The sequence below is a fragment of the Chiloscyllium punctatum genome, chromosome 7 (assembly GCF_047496795.1).
Source record: "Chiloscyllium punctatum isolate Juve2018m chromosome 7, sChiPun1.3, whole genome shotgun sequence".
Taxonomy (NCBI): Eukaryota; Metazoa; Chordata; class Chondrichthyes; order Orectolobiformes; family Hemiscylliidae; genus Chiloscyllium; species Chiloscyllium punctatum.
Genome location: NC_092745.1, coordinates 105,850,776 through 105,870,454, shown reverse-complemented (window position 1 = coordinate 105,870,454; position 19,679 = coordinate 105,850,776). Strand labels below are relative to the sequence as shown.

General features: G+C 40.1%; 1 protein-coding gene across 21 annotated transcripts in view; it reads left to right on the top strand.

Annotated features, from left to right (window-relative positions):
- The window catches only part of ptprfa (protein tyrosine phosphatase receptor type Fa), a 440,327-nt gene that overhangs the window by 317,477 nt on the left and 103,171 nt on the right, over positions 1–19,679 (top strand). For all 21 annotated transcript variants that reach the window (XM_072574526.1, XM_072574516.1, XM_072574533.1 and 18 more), the window contains 3 exons: positions 8,246–8,499; positions 10,286–10,376; positions 11,477–11,686. In XM_072574526.1, the coding sequence (XP_072430627.1) occupies positions 8,246–8,499; positions 10,286–10,376; positions 11,477–11,686 (555 nt within the window). The remainder of the gene's footprint in view (positions 1–8,245; positions 8,500–10,285; positions 10,377–11,476; positions 11,687–19,679) is intronic.

Genomic DNA, 19,679 nt, shown 5'->3' with positions numbered 1-19,679 from the left:
CACCACCATTCCTTGCGATCATGGCTGATCATCCTCAATCAGTATCCTGTTCCTGCCTTATCCCCATACCCCTTGATTCCACTAACCTTAAGAGCTCTATCTAACTCTTTCTTGAAAGTATCCAGAGACTTGGCCTCCACAGCCTTCTGGGGCAGAGCATTCCATACACCCACCACTCTCTGGGTGAAGAAGCTTCTCCTCAACTCTGTTCTAAGTGACCTACCCCTTATTTTTAAACTGTGTCCTCTGGTTCGGGACTCACCCATCAGCATATACAGGCCCAGTCGCTCCAATCTTTCAGCGTAAGATAGTCCCGCCATTCCGGGAATTGACCTCGTGAACCTACGCTGTACTCCTCAATAGCCAGAATGTCTTTCCTCAAATTTGGAGACCAAAACTGCGCACAATATTCCAGGTGCAGTCTCACCAGGGCCCTGTACAGCTGCAGAAGGACCTCTTTGCTTCTATACTCAATTCCTCTTGTTATGAAGGCCAACATGCTATTAGCTTTCTTCACTGCCTGCTGTACCTGCATGCTTGCTTTCATTGACTGATGTACAAGAACACCTAGATCTCGTTGTACTGCCCCTTTATCTAACTTGACTCCATGTAGGTAGTAATCTGCCTTCCTGTTCTTGCCACCAAAGTGGATAACCACACATTTATCCACATTAAACTGCATCTGCCTTGCATCCGTCCACTCACCTAGCTTGACAAGGTCACCCTGTATTCTCCTAACATCCTCCTCACATTTCACCCTGCCACCCAGCTTTGTGTCATCAGCAAATTTGCTAATATTACTTTTAATACCTTCATCTATATCATTAATGTACATTGTAAAAAGCTGCAGTCCCAGCACTGATCCCTGCGGCACACTACTGGTCACCGCCTGCCATTCCGAAAGGGAGCCGAAAGGGAAACTCTTTGTTTCCTGTCAGCCAACCAATTTTTAATCCAGGTCAGTATTTTGCCCCTAATACCATGTGCCCTAATTTTCCTCACTAACCTCCTATATGGGACTTCATCAAAGGCTTTCTGAAAGTCCAGGTATACCACATCCACTGGATCTCCCTTGTCCATCTTAAGAGTTACATCCTAAAAAAATTCCAGAAGATTAGTCAAGCATGATTTCCTCTTCATAAATCCATGCTGACTCTGGCCGATCCTGTTACTGCTATCCAAATGTACCGTAATTTCATCCATTATATTGACTCCAGCATTTTTCCCACCACTGAGGTCAGACTAACTGGTCTATAATTCTCTGTTTTCTCTCTCCCTCCTTTCTTAAAAAGTGGGACAACATTAGCCACCCTCCAATCCGCAGGAACTGATCCTGAGTCTATAGAACATTGGAAAATGATCACCAATGCATTCACGATTTCTAGGGCTACCTCCTTCAGTACCCTGAGATGCAGTCCATCAGGTCCCAGGGAGTTATCAGCCTTCAGACCTAACAGTCTCTCCAACACCATTTCCTTCCGTTCAGGTCCTTCAGCCATTACTACATCTGGGAGATTGCTCGTGTCTTCCCCAGTGAAGACAGATCTAAAGTACCAATTCAACTCTTCTGCCATTTCTTTGCTCCCCGTAATAAATTCACCTGTTTCTGTCTTCAAGGGCCTAATTTTAGTCTTAGTATGGTATTCTGACAGAAAGGTTTGCTTCACTTGATGACATCTTAAATAAAGTTTTCCTTTTCTCAAACATCCCATGATTTGCTCTCTTAAAGGATTGGATTCATTTCCTCCTTTCACACTCATTCCAAGTTCATATTGAGATTTTGTCTTCTTTTTGTTTTATTATCAAGACGAGATTAAAATATGCTATTTCAAAGGATTTGTGTAGTATATAAAAATACATTTGGAATCAGACGCATGATTCTTCAGTTGACTGACTTCCTAAATGTAAATAGTCTTATGTTCACTGAACTTATAGTCGTAAATTTGTAGTCACACAAAAATGTGGACCTACAAATCTGTTATCAGATTACGATGGTTTATTTCTGGAAAGTAAATTAGGGAACCATGTTTGATCACTTCGTTAGATTATTGTCAAGTGAGTTCCAAAACCCAACTGTTGTAGAATTGTAGTATGATCTGCATAGGTGAAAAATATGAGCTAATTCAGTGTTTAAAGAAACTTGATAAATGCCCTATCTAATTTTGACAATAAGAATTTGTTATTTCTGAAGTTTGGAAGTATCATATTTAATCTGTACCCTCAGACCTAAACTAATCTGGTGTCATTAGGGCTACATGGAAACCAAAACGATACACCAGGATAAACTGTGGAGGAGAGTGTTGAGTCCAGTGACCCATCTTCAGAACTGATAGTAATTAGGACAAGGTGGTATTTATGCTAATGACAAGAGATTGAGGGAAAGGATTGATCAGATAGGTGGACACTGAACCCTGAGAGAGAGAGACAAAGTTAGACAGACAAAGAGATGATAGACAGTAAGCCAGGTAAGAAGAAAAGCTGATATAGGGGACAATGGATAGGTGAAAATGGGTTTTCTAAAAGCAGTCCATTGCCATGACCGACCCTGGGGTACAGGGCATACCAAAAATAATATAAAAAAACAATTTTTGTATGTTGAGTTTCTTGTAGCCCTTCTTGCCTAAGTTGAAATGTATTATTTGAATTTTTTGGCACACTTTTTGCCTACTTTAAAACTTAATGCTCATTTACTAATATTTCATTTGCTTTTTCCATTTAATATTATCCAAGTAATATTGTAAAAGTTTTCTACTCAATTAGAATGTTACACTGTTACCACCTAATCAATAAGCAGTTGGTATTATTATGGATTAATAGGGTTTTGATCTATCCAGACTGGTGATTTGATTTGGACAACTTAACTCAATAAGTAAGTAGTTGATGGATCTAAAATAGACTTCTGAAATCCCTGTCTCCTCCACAGTGGGGAGACAAAACACAGACTGGGTGACTACTTTGCAGAACATTTATGTTCTATCTGTAAGTTTGGCCCCAAGCTTCCAGTTACCTGCCACTTCAACATAGTGCTGCGCTGTCTGCCAAAATTTTTGTCTTGAGCCTACTGTAATGTTCCATTGAGGTTCAGTGCATGCTGAAAGAACAGCATTCATCTTCTGCGTGGAGACCCTGTGACCTTCAGTTATTGAAGTTCAATAACTAGGGCTATAGACAGGGCTTTAAATTAAATAAGGGGAGAGAGGACTCAGTTATAGGGGAAATTATAAAACCCAAAGTAAAAGAGGAGGTAAGATTGCAGAACTCAGGAGAGGTTATTAAAATCTCCAGAACAGACACAAATAGGACAGAGTGAATGGAAAGGGTTAGCAATCAAACTTCAAGCACACTGGCAAATGAATGAGCATGAGAAGAGGGACAGTTAATACAGGACTGAAGATGTTATAGCTGAATGCATGCAATATGAAGAATATGGTAAATGAGCTTGTGGCGCATATTGAAAATGGCAGGAATGATGTAGTGGGTATCACGGAGATGTGGCTTCAAGGGGATCAGGATTGGGAGCTGAATATTCAAGGATAAACATCCTATCAAAAAGATAGGCAAGTAGGCAGAGGGAGTGGGTTGCCTTATTAGAAAGAAATGAAATTGAATCGATAGTGAGAAACGAAATAGGGTCACATGGTGTAGAATTGAGGAACTGCAAAGATTTAAAAAAACATAGCTGAAGTTATGTACAGGCCTCTGAAGAGTAGTCAGGAGCTGGGGCACAAGATACACCAGGAGATAGAAAAGATGAGTCAGAAAGGCAAATTAACAATGATCATGGGGGATTTCAATATGCAGGTGGACTGGGAGAGTCAGGTGGACTGTAAAAAAATGAATTTGTAGAATGTCTATGAGATGGCTTTTTGGAGTAGCTGGAGGTGGAGCCCACTAGGGAACAGGCAATATTGGATTTAGTTTTGAACAATGAGGCAGACTTGATAAGGGAGCTTAAATTGAAGGAACCTTCAAGAGGCAGTGATCATAAAATGATTGAATTTACTGTGCAATTTGAGAGGTAGAATTTAGAATCAGAGGTATCAGTATTACAGCTGAATAAAGGCAACTACAGAGGCATGAGGGAGGAGCTGGGGTGAATTGACTGGGAGAGAAGCCTAGCAGGAAAGACAGTGAAACTGCAATGGTAGGACTTTCTGGGAGTAATTCAGGAGACACGGCAGAGATACATCCCTTGGGAGGATGAGGCGATCATGGTTGATTAGGAAAGTCAGGGATAGGATAAAAGCAAATGAGAAAGCATATAATATGGCAAAGGGCGGTGGGAAACCAGAGGATTGGGAAGCTTACAAAGACCAACAGAGGGCAACAAAAAAAGAAATGAGGAGAGAGAGATTAAATATGAGGGTAAGCTACCCAGTAATACAAAGGAAAACTGTAAGAGTTTCTTTAGATATATAAACGACAAAAGAGAGGCAAAACTGGACATTGAGCCATTGAAAAATGATGCTAGAGAGATAGAGTAGGGAACAAGACATGAGTAATATCCCAAAAATTCAAGAGAGTGAGGAGGCAGAGCTGAGTATGGTGGCCATCACCAAAGAAAAGGTGCTCAGAAACTGAATGGCCTGAAGGTGGATAAAGCACCTAGTCCAGATGGACTACACCCCAGAGTTCTGAGGGAGGTAGCTGAAAAGGTAGTGGAGACTTTAGTGGTGATCGTTCAGGAATCGCTAGAATCAGGATGGGTCCCGGAGGACTGGAAAATTGCTAACATGATACCCCTGTTTAAAAGTTGAGTAAGGCAAAAGGCAGAAAAGTGCAGACCAATAACCCATCCTCGGTTGATCTTGGAATCCGTTGTGAAGGATGAGATTTCTGAATACTTGGAAGTATATGGTAAAATAGGACAAAGTTAACATGGTTAATCAAGGGGAGATCATGCCTGACAAATCTGCTAGAATTCTTTGAGGAAGTAACAAGCAGGTTAGACCAAGGAGATGCAATGGATGTTATCTACCTGGACTTCAAGAAGGCTTTTGACAAGGTGCTGCACAGGAGGTTACTGAGTATGATAAGGGCCCATAGTGTCAGAGGCAAGGTGCTAGCAGGGATAATAGCTTAGTTGACTGGCAGAAAGCAGAGAGTGCAGTTAAGAGTCCTTCTCAGGATGGAAGCAGGTGACAAGTGGTGTTCCACAAGGCTCAGTGTTGGGACCACAATTTTTCACTTTATACATTAATAATCTAGCTGAAGGAACTGAGGGCATTCTGGCCTTAAGGAGGCAGGAAGACTGCAGAAGGATTTGGACGGGTTTGGAGAGTGGGCAAAGAAGTGGCAGGTGGAGTACAATGTGGGAAAGTGTGAGGTCATGCACTTTGGTAGGAAGATTACAGGCATGGACTATTTTCTAAATGGGGAGAAAATTCAGAAGTCTGAAATGCAAAGAGACTTGGGAGTTCTAGTCCAGGATTCTCTCAAGGTAAACCTTGCAGGTTGAATGAGATGTTTGCAAGGCAAATGCAATGATGGCATTTATTTTGAGAGGACTTGAATATAAAAACAGGGATGTACTTCTGAGGCTCTACAAGGCTCTGGTCAGGCCACATTTGGAGTATTGTGCTCAGTTTTGTGTCCTATATCTCAGGAAGGATGTACTGGCCCTGGAGCATGTTCAAAGGTTCACTATAATCACTATAATGGTCCCTGGAATGAAAAGCTTAACTTATGAGAAACGTTTGAGGACTTTGGGACTATACTCGATGGAATATAGGTCGATGAGGGGGGGTCTGATTGAAACATGCAGAATACTGAATGGCCTTGTCAGAGTAGATGTTGGGAAGATGTTTCCATTGGTAGGAGACATTAGGACTGGAGGGCTTGGCCTTAGAGCAAAGGAAAGACCTTTTAGAACGGAGATAAGCAGAAACCTCTTCAGCCAGAGAGTGGTGAATCTATGGAATTCATTGCTACGGGAGGCTGTGGAGGCCAGGTCATTGAGTATATTTAAGACTGAAATAGATAGGTTCTTAAATATCAAGAGTTAGGGGGAGAAAGTGGGAGAATGAGGCTGAGAAACTTATTCGCCATGATTGAATGGCAGAGCAGACTCGATGGGCTGAATGGCATAATTTCTGCTCCTATGTCTTACGGTCTTGTGGTCTAATTTAGAGTCTAACCACCTCCTTCCATGTCCTTTACCCGTCCCCATACCCTGAGCCCTGTCATAACATGGACTGCTTTCAGCACAGCCAACCCATTTTCACCTACTCGTCCCAATTTTCAGCTTTTCTCCTTCCCTGACTTAGTATCTACCATCTCACTGTCTGTCTAACTTTCTTTTTTTCTCTCTGGGATCCATCTCCATCTATCTGATAACTCCTTTCCCCAACCTCATCAGCATAAATACCACTTTTTCCTAGCTACTAACAGTTCTAAAGAAGGATAACTTATAGTTTATATAAAGGTTTAACTCTGCCTTTTGCTGCAGATGTTGACAGATCTGTTGAATTTCTCCACAATTTCTGCTTTTGTTTTAAACTTTCAACATCTGCAGTTCTTCGTGTTATTCTGAAATCTTCAAAGTTAATTTTTGGTTGACAGCTTTAGCCATTAAAATAAAGTGCTGGAGAAACTCAGCATCTGTGGAGAGAGAAACAAAGTTGATGTTTTGAGTACAATGACTTTTGAAATTGATGATGGCTGAAAAATAATTGCTTTCATGCAGGGTAGAGGTTGCACATGTGGAAGAGGTGGTGAGGATGCCCTGAGCAAAAAGACATAGGGAGTTCAAATAGTATAAAGGAGAGATTTAGCTGCAAAATATGTGTTAATGATAGGTGTGAATAATAGAAGCTAGGTCGTGTTCTGAAATTATTTAAATTGTTGTTGAGTCTTAATAGCTATAAAGTCCTTCAACAGAAAAGTGAGGTATAGTTCCTCCAGCTTGGGCTTCATTGGAATGCTGCACAGACCTCATAAGGAAATGTTTGTATGGGAGCAAGATGGTGCATTGAAATGACAAATAACTGGAAGGAGTCCAGAGTTCTAGCCATTTGTTGCTTAATTTGGATAACGAATGACATGTTTTTCCCCATTTGATAGTTCTTCCACTTGTTCTACATTTTGAAGGACTCCTTAAATTTGTTTTTCTCACAGAAAAACTTTTCATTAAAGAAACATTGTTTAAAGTGCTATAGAGAATTGAAGGATTCTTGGGTTTTATTGCTTTGAAAGGAACACCAGGAAATTATTTAAACGATCACAATCTAATGAAATCTAGTTGTTTGCTCTTGTGTTTAGTTCTATTCATTGACACTGTTATAGCCAAGGATATGGGAGATATCATTTTTATTTGTTCTTCAATCAAAAAGGGGAACTGTATCAGGATTATATTAATTTTATTCAGCTTAATACATGTATTTTTTACTCATTTGAAACTACTTTCCAGATTACTTCACACCTTAGATTATATTTCAGTACATAACTTTGCCTGTGAAAAGAAGTCTTTATGCGAGACTCAAATAAGTGTCTGGGAATTATTCAAATTGTAATAGCATCTTTATGCATATGAATACATGGCAACGGAAATGTAGTTACAAATATGATTTGTATTCTTACATTCTTAAAAATGTCGAACAGCTGCCATCCAAAATAAACCAAAATTAATGCAAATTAAAGGCCTTGATTTGAACTTCAGATAAGTTTTCAGCAGGTGAGTGACAAGTTGACTTTGGAAACTCCCTCACCACTTTAGAAATCAGGACCAAGTTATTTTAACTCCTGGGTCTCGCTTATATAATGACACTCAAGTTCCTCCCTGAAATGAACAGAAAATCACCTGGCCTACAGGCCATCCATTAATACATGGTGAGTAACAGGCAAAGGACAGGTTGAGCAATGAGATGTTTGATTATTCAGGAATCTTTGTTTTAAAAAGGTGATCTAACATTTTAACTGCTGTAGTTGCCCAGAAAGAAAAGTTGTTGGTGAAACATCTAAGCTATGCAAGCAGTTTATTAACTTGTATTTTCTTTCCGTTGTAACTGAATACTTTGATTTAATTGTGAAACTGCAATGAAGTAATTATAGATAGTAACAAATTGCTGTCAAATTGTTCTACAACCTGGTGATCTTCCATTAACAAACTGGAGCATACTATAGTGCCTCTTTTTATAGCACAATTGATGTTGATCATCTGCTTTGAAAGGAAGCAAACAAAAATGAAGTTAAATATAAACTTTTGTTATTAATTTATTATGAGTGCCATTTCTTATCCCTATCTCAGATCCTGTACAATGGCCAAAGCATAGAGGTTGATGGACAATCCATGCGAAAACTTATTACAAAGCTTCAGCCTGACACCGAATACTCCTTTGTGTTAACAAACCGTGGAAATAGCGCTGGTGGACTACAGCAGGTGGTATCGATCCGAACTGCTCCTAACCTGCTGCGCACAAAACCAGTTGTGTACAGCAAAAATATCCAGGATGGCAAATTGCCAATCAATCTGCCAAAGGTCCAGACCACATCCATTGTCAAGTAAGTTGTAACCTAATTTAAGAATGAATTCACTGGAATTGTGAAATTTATATTAATATGCTAACCCATTTCTGTAGGTTTGTTTTTGTAAACTATGCGGAAAGTCTGTGAGATGGTGCAAATGATTATATCATCACATAAACTTTGCTTGTTCTAATGACTGTCTGGGTCGGTGGGGATGGTTATAAGTTTAGAAAAGACCACTTCAAACAAAATGTCACACGATTGTACATGTACATTACATGATGTCACTGTCTGGTCTGCATTAAGAACTAGAGTTAAATATTTTAAACTGGAGAACTTTGTTGCTGATAAAACTTGAAATTATATTGGGATTTTGATTGCAGCATGCCTTATTAAAACAGAGATGAAAGCTGCATTCAGACATACGAAATTTTGGACAGGAACCTGAAATATCTCCCACAAAGGCCGGTATCCCGTCATCGAATCACCCTTTATTTACACATGCACAGTACATGACACAGAACCAGCCAGATCATAGCTGGCTCCTCGAGTGAACAGATCCACTGACATTCCTGTTTGGTTTTTTTTCTTTTTTCCCCAGCACCCATGTTATGTGTGTGCAGGTGTGAGACACAGTGAGAGACACAAGGTGTACGAATCTTTATTCAGTTTCCACCACCAGGAAGAAAGGAAACACCCCAGTGGCCAGTGACGAGCAGTGCCCGTCACATCAATGGGCAATGCTGTGTGATCAAACATTGAAGGGGAAGGCAGGGATTAATTCAAAATAGAATTGGATGGGGAAATAATACACTCCATTCCCTGCAGGGCCCACCTCTCCCTGAACAACTCCAGGATGTGGGTGGACACCGCATGCTCCTTTTCCAGAGACACCCGGACTCTAACTTTGTGGGTGGCACGGTGTCACAGTGGCTAGCACTGCTGCCTCACAGCGCCAGAGACCCGGATTTAATTCCCGCCTCAGGCAACTGTCTGTGTGGACTTTGCACATTCTCCCTGTGTCTGCGTGGGTTTCCTCCAGGTGCTCCGGTTTCCTCCCACAGTCCAAAAAAAATGTACAGGTTAGGTGAATTGGCCATGCTAAATTACCCGTAGTGTTAGGTGAAGGGGTAAATGCAGAGGAATGGGTCTGGGTGGATTGCTCTTCGGAGGGTCAGTGTGGACTTGTTGGGCTGAAGGGCCTGTTTCCACACTGTAAGTAATCTAAATCTAATCTAAATTTAATGGAACTGCGAAAGAAGGGACACTCCTGTTTGTTTATTTTTTTTCACAAGGTGCACAAATCTTTATTCAGTTTCCACCACCAGGAAGAAAGGAAACACCCAAGTGGTCAGTGACAAGCAGTGCCCTTCACATCAAAGGGCAATGCTGTGTGATCAAACAGTGAAGGGGAGGGCAGGGATTAAATCAAAATAGAGTTGAGGGGGAAATAATGCACTCCACACCCTGCGGCGCCCACCACTCCCTAAACAACTCCAGGGTGTTGGTGGACACCGCGTGCTCCTTCTCCAGAGACACCCGGGCTCTAACGTAACCGCGGAAGAGGGGGCACTCCTGTTTATCTCTGTCAGCCAGGATTCCCTGATTGGACCAGGTTAACAGCCTCAGTCAGTGAAATCCTACTGAATGAGGTCCACCTGATTAACCTTGTTCCAATCACTACAGGAATGTTACAGGACCTTTTTCTCTTCCTGCACAGTTCCTGCCAGATGTTGCAGGTTAAAATCAGCTCTCATATTGTTCAGAAAATGTGACTATCCTTTTCCGCCTTTTCATCTAATCTATAGAATCTCTCTTTTAGGTGGTATTTTATTGTAGTGGTACCATTTGATAGAACCCAACGTGCTGTTACAGACAAATTGCAGAATCCTGAGGAGATGGACCTTGATGATGTAAGGCTTTATAATCAGAATGATACCATGTATATTTAATGAAAGTTTTATGTTGCGTGTTCTGGAAATTTATTGTCATCAGTTTACATTTACAGTGAGAGTTGATAAATGTGTATAAAGCTATCTGTTTGGATAGTAAGTGGGCCAGTGCTTCATTTTATTCTTTTCTCCCCTCAACCTCAATCAAAAATTGAATGGCAATTTAGTAAATTAAATGCAGGGGCTGTTTCTCCTGAGAAAATGAGGGAAGCAATATCTAAATTGCAGCTGTACACAGGTTTACATTCTTGTTCCCTTATCAATTTGTACATAAAAATGTCTAATCTATTGATCTGAATGGAAGAAAATGCACGCAGGCAATGCTCATCCATTAGCTATCAGTTCAAAATTAGAAGCTTTTCACTCACTCACTTGTATATCAGCCCTATTCTGGAACAAATTAAATCCTCAGCAGTGATCAGTACATGAGAGAAACCCTTGTATTGTTTTAATCTTCTTAAAGCTTTATGCAATTTAATGTTCGAGAAAAAAATTCTTTTTGTGTTCTTCATACAAAAGTTGAGAAGAGTTTTGCAAATTTTATTCAGTTCATGATTAGTTCATGCAAAACTAAGATTATGAATCAGTGTTAAATGTTATGGAATATAAAGAGCCACAGTAAAGAATATCCTTGGCCCTGTTTGACAATGGAGATCTCTTTCTGAAAACATTGTATTAAAATGTACAGCTGAACCATTCTTCCATTCCATTTCCATTCTTACAGCTTTTTTTCTCTCCCTACTACTGCTATTGGCCATGGTTTCAGCAAGGTGATCTTCTAAGTTTCGGCAGTGTCTGACATATAATTGAAGAATATTAACTTCCAATCCAGCACTTTTGTCTCCCTGTTTTTGTCGTGAAACATTTGATCTCTGTCACTTACACAGACCATTTGGCTGAGAATGGGAATTATGTGGTGTTTTATTGATTTAATTTTGGCAGGATGAACAGGTTGTGCACTCCTACGTGTATCATGGTAGTGCAGAATCTGTGCTTTGTTAGTCAAATCATCTAAATAAAAAATGGAAATATTACTAAAATACATGTATGTATATGTTTAGCTGTTTGAAGGAATAAGCCACCATCATAATATTCGGCAACGACGTCAGTCTGAGAGACCAAAACCATATATTGCTGCCCAGCTGCAGAAACTACCAGACACATTCACACTTGGAGATGAACAGACCTATGGAGGGTTTTACAATAAACCACTATCTCCCAACCACAGTTACCTATGCTTTGTTTTGGCAGCATTAGAGGAGAAGGAAACAGTAAGTATACATATGGTATTTTGGAATTTTTAGAACATTGTCATTTTCTTGCATACTTGGCTAAACTTTCCATGCTTAAGATAAATCTCTGCATTAACTGTGTTTTTTTTAATTGAAGGGATAAAGTCACTACATGGAATCCCATTATTAGAAAATAAGAATATAAGAAACATAAGTATACCATATGGTATATCATCGCTGCCCTCCATTCAACACAGCTGATCTTCCACTTTCCAGCACATTTTCCATAATACTTGATTCAATGATAGATCAAAACTTAGTCTATCTCAGCCTCCATTATATGCAACAATGGGGCACCCACAACTTCTTAGGGGAGCTAATTCCAAAGTTTCACAGCAATTTGAGTCAAGAAGTGTCCTCTCATCTCAGTCCTACATGATCATACTCTTATGCCAAAGCCATATTACAATTCCCCAGTTAAGAGAAAGCAATTTCATAGTGTCTCTCCTGTTACATTCTTGTAACTTTTAAATGTTCTGCAATTTACATATGAAAGAACTGAAACCAACATGTTCATTCTAAAAGATGAGAGACTTAACAAACAATCCAGGTCTTTTTCAAGACATAATTTCAATTACATCACACAGCAAAAATGCATCACAGCAAAATACTGTGTCTTATGATCTCCACAACCACTTGATGAAGGAGCAGTGCTACGAAAGCTAGTGCTTCTCAATTAACCTGATGGACTATAACCTGGTGTTGTGTGACTTTTAACTTTGTACACCCCAGTTCAACACCGGCATCTCTAAATCATGACTGTCCAAATATGACTGAGTGGTTCAAGAAGGCAGTTCATCATCATCACCATCTCAAAGGCAATTAGCAATGGCCAATAAATGTTGCTTAACCATGATATCCATGAATGAACAAAAAGATGTCATCGAGTCATAGAGATGTACAGCATGGAAACAGACCCTCCAGTCCAACCAGTCCATGCCGACCAGATGTCCCAACCCAGTCTAGTCCCACCTCCCAGCACCCTGCCCATATCCCTCCAAACCCTTCCTATTCACATACCCATCCAAATGCCTCTTAAATGTTGCAATTGTACCAGCCTCCACCACTTCCTCTGGCAGGTCATTCCATACCTGTACCACCCTGTGCATGAAAACGTTGCCCCTTAGGTCTCTTTCATATCTTTCCCCTCTCACCCTAAACCTGTGCCCTCTAGTTCTGGACTCCCCCAGCCTAGGGAAAAGACTTTGCCTATTTATCCTATCCATGCCCCTCATAATTTTGTAAATCTCTATAAGGTCACCCCTCAGCCTCTAACGCTCCAGGGAAAACAGTCCCAGCCTGTTCAGTCTCTCCCTATAGCTCAAATCCTCCAACCCTGGCAAAATCCTTGTAAATCTTTTCTGAACCCTTTCAAGTTTCACAACATCTTTCCAATAGGAAGGAGAGCAGAATTGCACGCAATATTCCAACAGTGGCGTAACCAATGTCCTGTACAGCCGCAACATGACCTCCCAACTCCTGTACTCAATACTCTGACCAATAAAGGAAAGTATACCAAAGACTTACTTCACTATCCTATCTACCTGCAACTCCACTTTCAAGGAGCTATGAACCTGCACTCCAAGGTCTCTTTGTTCAGCAACACTCCCTAGGACCTTTCTGTTAAGTGTATAAGTCCTGCTAAGATTTGCTTTCCCAAAATCCAGCACCTCGCATTTATCTGAATTAAACTCCATCTGCCACTTCTCAGTCCATTGGCCCATCTGGTCCAGATCCTGTTGTAATCTGGGGTAACCCACTTCACTGTCCACTACATCTCCAATTTTGGTGTCATCTGCAAACTTACTAACTGTACCTCTTATGCTAGCATGCAAATCATTTATGTAAATGACAAAAAGTAGAGGGCCCAGCACCGATCCTTGTGGCACTCCACTGGTCACAGGCCTCCAGTCTGAAAAACAACCCTCCACCACCACCCTCTGTCTTTTACCTTTGAGCCAGGTTTGTATTCAAATGGCTTGTTCTCCCTGTATTCCATAAGATCTAACCTTGCTAACCAGTCTCCCATGGGGAGCCTTGTCGAATGCCTTCCTGAAGTCCATATAGATCACATCTACTGCTCTGCCCTCATCAATCCTCTTTGTTACTTCTTCAAAAGACTCAATCAAGTTTGTGTAATAACTTTCAACAATGTTTTATAATATAAATGACAAAAAAAGCAAACATGCTGATTTTCAGTAAGTTCAATTCATACATTTTAAATCTGCTACATTTGGTGTTAAATAATAAATATGAATAACTTGTTACATAGAATAATTTCTATTCCCATTTCAGGATCAAGTTCTTGTGGAATTGTTAATGCTCTAAACTTTGAATCACAATGTTCTGGGCTTAATTCTTACTGCAGGACTTAACACACAAAAATTAAGGCTGGATTTCAAACTGAGGGTGGGATCTTTGCACCCAAACCCAAATTTTGGGGAAGTAGCCTCAGACACTTAGGAAGCTCATCCTTTTTTTAAGTTTCTAGCTGATGGCCCTTTCATTTGGATGAGATTTGGGAGTCTTATGCATCTGCAGGAGGATGTCCGATCTCATGGACTGGCTGGCAGCTGTGCAAACTGACAGTGCCATGCAGGAATGGTGGCCAAAGCTGCTGTTGCCGGTAAGACAAGAAGGTGGCATTCAGCAATTACCTCATGCATTCCAGTTAGTCTGAGATATTGCTGGCACCAGGCTGACAGGAGCAGGGATTAGATATTGGACTTGAGGAGCTTAGACTTGGGAGAGGAAAATCAATGGGTGGACTGATTCCGATTGACACAGTTGCCGGCAGGGTTGTAACTGCTGGGCTGCACGTTGGGCACAATCTTTTCCTACGATCATTGCATTTTAATGAGAAGAATGTTTAAAAACATATTATTTGAATGGTTAAATATTGCAGAACTCTTGAGAGGCAGGAAGAATATGGGTGCCGTGCTGCGTGAATTGCAATAGGTCATTATGCAAGTACAGTAAGTAATTAGGAAAGCTAATAAATTGTTAGTTATTATAAAGATAATTCAAAGCAAGAAGTAAAGAGTTTATGCTTTAATTATATAGGGCAGTGGTGAGACCACATCTGTAGTACTTTGTACAGTACTGACCTCCTTATTTCAGGAAAGATATAAATGCGATCAAAGCAGTTCAGAGAAGGTTTATTTAACTAATGTCTGGAGTTGGTAGATTGTCTTATGAGATAAGCTTTGACAGAATAGACTTGTCTCCACTGAGGCTGAGATGAAAATGAGTCAACTTAACTGAAATATGAAATTCTGAGGTATCTTGACACAATGTATGTGAGAATGGTATTTTGACTTATGGAGAATTTAGAAACTTTGATCACATTTTATAAATAAGGGGTTGCACATTTAAGGCTGAGATGAGAATTTCTTGCTCTAACAGGATAATGAAGTCTTTTGTAACTCTTAACTTAAATGGTGGTGGAAACAGCAGTTTGAATATTTTTAAAGTAAAGGTCAATACATTGGTGGTAAACAAGGTGATGAAAGGCTATCCACAATTCTGAGGAATCCATGACCTTTCTGAACAGTAGAGCTTGCTAGAGGGGCCAAATGGTCTAATTTGGCTCCTGATTTGTGCGAGATCAGAGTGCTGACAGGATGAGACCCTTAATTGTGCATTAATTGCACATTTAAGGCCTTCATTTGAACCGCAGGTGGGAATTCTACAAAAATCTAGAACACCACCTGTAAAATTATGGAGGACATGGGTGACTGACTGGTACAGAATTGATGTCATGACATCTTAATTTGTGGATTCTGTTTACCCAGCTGCCGATATTGCATAAAGTTCAGATCCAATATTAACACTTCTCAGTGAAGTAGTGCTGCTTGGACATGCCATCTTTCAGATGACATATTAGATTGTGGCCCATCTGTTTGCTTGGGTGCATTTAGAAGATCCCATTGCACAAATTTGAAGGAGAGTAGCAAAATATTGAGTCAGATTATATTCCACACAACACAAAATTTAATTGTGAGTTTGTTTTTATGTGTATCAACAATTTCTGTACAATATTTTAATTTTCAGAATTAGATTTTTCACTATTTCAAACTCATTGTTACTACAACGTTTTAATACTTGCAAATAGCTGTTTACTACAAGAATTAATTCTGAATTACATTATAGAAATGAACATTATATCATAGAGCAGGATTTCCCAAAATGTTATCAGGACCCCAAATGGGAAGTGAATTGAAATTTGGGGGTAGTGGCTGTCATGGAGCTCTGGCCTCCTCAAATTGTCAAACAGTTGTCAAGCTTCAAAGTGGAATCATAGTGGGAAAAAGTTTGACTGACTTTATAGAGGTTTATAAAATCATCACGGGGATAATAAGGTAAATAGCCAAAGTCTTTTTCCAAGGGTAGAGGAGTCCAAATCTAGATGGCATAGGTTTAACGTGAGAGGGGAAAGATTTAACAGGGACCTGAGGGGCAACTTTTTTGCACTGAGAGTGATGCGTAAATGGAATGAGCTGCCGCAGGCAGTGGTAGAGAGATGTACAATTACAATGTTTAAAAGGTGTGGCAGCATAATGGCTCAGTGATTAGCATTGCTGTCTCACAGCGCCAGAGACCCAGGTTCGATTCCAGCTTCAGGCGACTGCCTCTGTGGAATTTGTGCATTCTTTCTGTGTCGACATGGATTTCCTCCGGGTGCTCCGGTCTTCTCCCACAGTCCAAAGATGTGCAGGTTAGGTGGATTGGCCATGCTAAGTTGTCCATAGTTTCCAGAGATGAACAAGCTAGGTGAATTAGGCATGGGAAATGCAGAATTATTAGGATGGGATGGAAGGAGGATCTGGGTGGGATGCTCTTTGGAGTGTCTGCATGTATATGATGGGCTGAATGGCCCACTTCCTTACTGTCAGGATTCTGTATTTAAAAAAAAAATAATAAAATACATTTGGACAGGTACATGAATAAGAAAGGTTTAGGGGGATTTGGGCCAAATGCAGACAAATTGAACGAGTTAGGAAACCTAGTCAGTGTGAATGAGTTGGGCTGAAGGGTCTGTTACTGTGCTGTATGACTATAAGATTAGATTAGATTCCCTATAGTATGGAAACAGGCCATTTGGCCCAATAAATCCACACCGGCCCTCCGAATTGTAACCCATCCAGACTCATTCCCCTACCCTATATTTACCCCTGACTAATGCACCTAAGAATCTGGGCAATTTAGCAAAAAAAAAGGCAATGTATCATAATAAGAATAGTGATAAAATGACAATTCTACTTTAAATTTAAATGCAATCTTCAAATTTACCTGAAGAAGCAATTGAATGTCAAAACAAATATATGTGATTAAGGTCATACAATCCTATATAATTTCTTAAAAGTATGGTCAGCTTTTAAGGGGTATTATATTAGAAATCAGTTTGTATCCAATAAGATGGCTGACCTATCTCTGTTGTATTATCTATTGATATGTTAGCTTTTAAAAAATGTCTTTGCTTCTGTTGCTGTTAGAAACACAGCCACAACTTTCTTTCTTTGAATCTATAAGGGTCAACTGCTTACAGTCCACTTTTCTTACAGGTGTTTGGCTCTCTTCATGTAAGTTGTTAGCTTTTTTAAGAATTCCCGCTATTTCCATGTGTGTTTACAAGCTTATTGGCAATGAATGAGTTTTAGTTTTCACATTGATTAGTTTAATTAGCGCTTCAATTTCTTAATTAAATATATCACTTCCTTTGCAATTATACTTTGATTTTTTCTTGTAAAACCATCATGACTATGTATTATGTACTTCTTTAAGTTTCGCAGATTTAAATTGTAAACATTTTTTCATCAACTGCTCTCTTGGATACGATTTTTAAAAAGTCTTTGTGAACAAAATCAAGGTGGAGAAATTTGCAAAATCTGAAGAATAGTTAGAAAATGTCAGTAAAGCACAGTAGTGAACAAAGCAGAGTATTCATCACTAGCAGAATGTTACCGTTTTGATTTACTTTTGCAGAGTTGTACCTGCTGCAGTTGGATTGTGTACTGAGGACTCAGATGAAACATTTATATCGACATCAAATTGCATATTTTCTCCTCACATTCCTAACAAGCTCTGAGTTCATTTTTTGGTGATGACTCATTAGGTCTGGTCAAATTCTGCAGTATTCATCAGCCCAGATTTCATTCTATGTAGGATCGCACAGCTGCAACGAAAAATTGAACTCTAAATTTATCTGACTGCAAGAAAAATCATTCCTCCTGTATTGAATTAGAGTTTAATGTCATCATATTTCAGGGGAGACCATCTTGCACAGGCAATTAGTTCTGTTGTAGGAAGTAATGTCAAAGAAAGTGGTTTTATCAGGCTCTTGAGGTTTATAAATAAGAGAATTGTACAAACAGTTGATGGGTTTTGAAATTTATATAAATATTGCAATAATTTGGCAGTGTGAGGACATGTTGATTGTTACAAGTGGCTTAATTCCTTGCTTGAGGGACCTTAAAGAAAAGTTGCTGAAACTGATTTTTTTTTTGCATAGATTGCAATTCAGACATAGTATAGGCTGGCTGAGAAATTTGCTACACATCCATTGTATTGCCAGTTGTTTTTCTACCTTCTGTTGTGTTTTTTAAGGAGTGTAATTCTGATCAGTTTGTAATCAGGGAATATTTGTTTTTGGTTAAATCTGGTTAAATCCTGACATTAGCTATGCACTAATGCTGCTGTCCAGAGTACACTAATACTCTGAATACTACATTAAGATTATTTTACAAACCTTTGAGTCAGAAATCTGTATTGTGTTGGAGAAGAAAAGGAATATTCCTAGACGCCTGGCACTCCAACCACAACGCCATAAACAGACACATAGATCTAGATGCCATCTATCAACCCCTCAGAAAACAAACAGGAAATGACATCAGCACAAACCCCAGGAACCCCATCCAGGAGAAAGATATAAATAGAAAGCAGGAGACAACAGCTTCGCTTCACTTGGAGGTTGCCACTGATGATGTTACCTAGCCAGGTAATGAAACGTCTGGATATCAAACCTACAGCTCAGCGAGCAAACCTACACCCTAAATATTTTGTTTTATGTCATAAACTTCTGGGTTTTACAACAAAAAAATGATAACCCTGCTTGTTGATTGGAGGCTGTTCAAACAATTGAGTCTCATTTAAATCTCAAATATTGTAGGCGGCATGGTGGCACACGTGGGCGGCATGGTGGCAGAGTGGTTAGCACTGCTGCCTCACAGCGCCAGAGACCCAGGTTCAATTCCCGCCTCAGGCGACTGTGTGGAGTTTGCACATTCTCCCCGTATCTGCGTGGGTTTCCTCCGGGTGCTCCGGTTTCCTCCCGGTTTCGGTTGAATTGGCCATGCTAAATTGCCCGTAGTGTTAGGTACAGGGGTAAATGTAGGGGCTAGGTCTGGTGGGTTGCGCCTCGGCGGGTCGGTGTGGACTTGTTGGGCTGACGGGCCTGTTTCCACACTAAGTAATCTAATCTAATCTAAATTTGAACTGATATAAACCGGACTATGAGTTGACTGGACATTGGGCATCATATTTCACTTTGTCATAGTCAATCTTAATTTTTTTAGTTTACATTATATTGGGGTGGAGTGTGGGACATGACTGGACAACCTGTTTTTAAACACCTGCATGAACAAAAGCAGGAAAGATTGGGGACATTTCAGTTTGTTGATGCCCGAGTGCATTGGAGGGCAGTCCCACCCCAAGACCTTATTTTACCATGCTGCTGCCTAGCAGGACTTGGTCCTTACCCCTCTCTCCCTGCTTCCTGAGCTATACGATCTCTCCCAGCCATGAAACCCCAGGACTAACCTTCTTGGAGCAGCATAGCCCTCATTCAGCTCCTTTGTGCAGTCCCAGCAGTACTCATTACTTGAAATCTTGTGCTGCCATGAGTGATGGAGCTGTAGGTTAATTCCGAGGGAAGGACTTCCTGCTGAGTGAGGAGCAGAAGCCATGCTGTTAA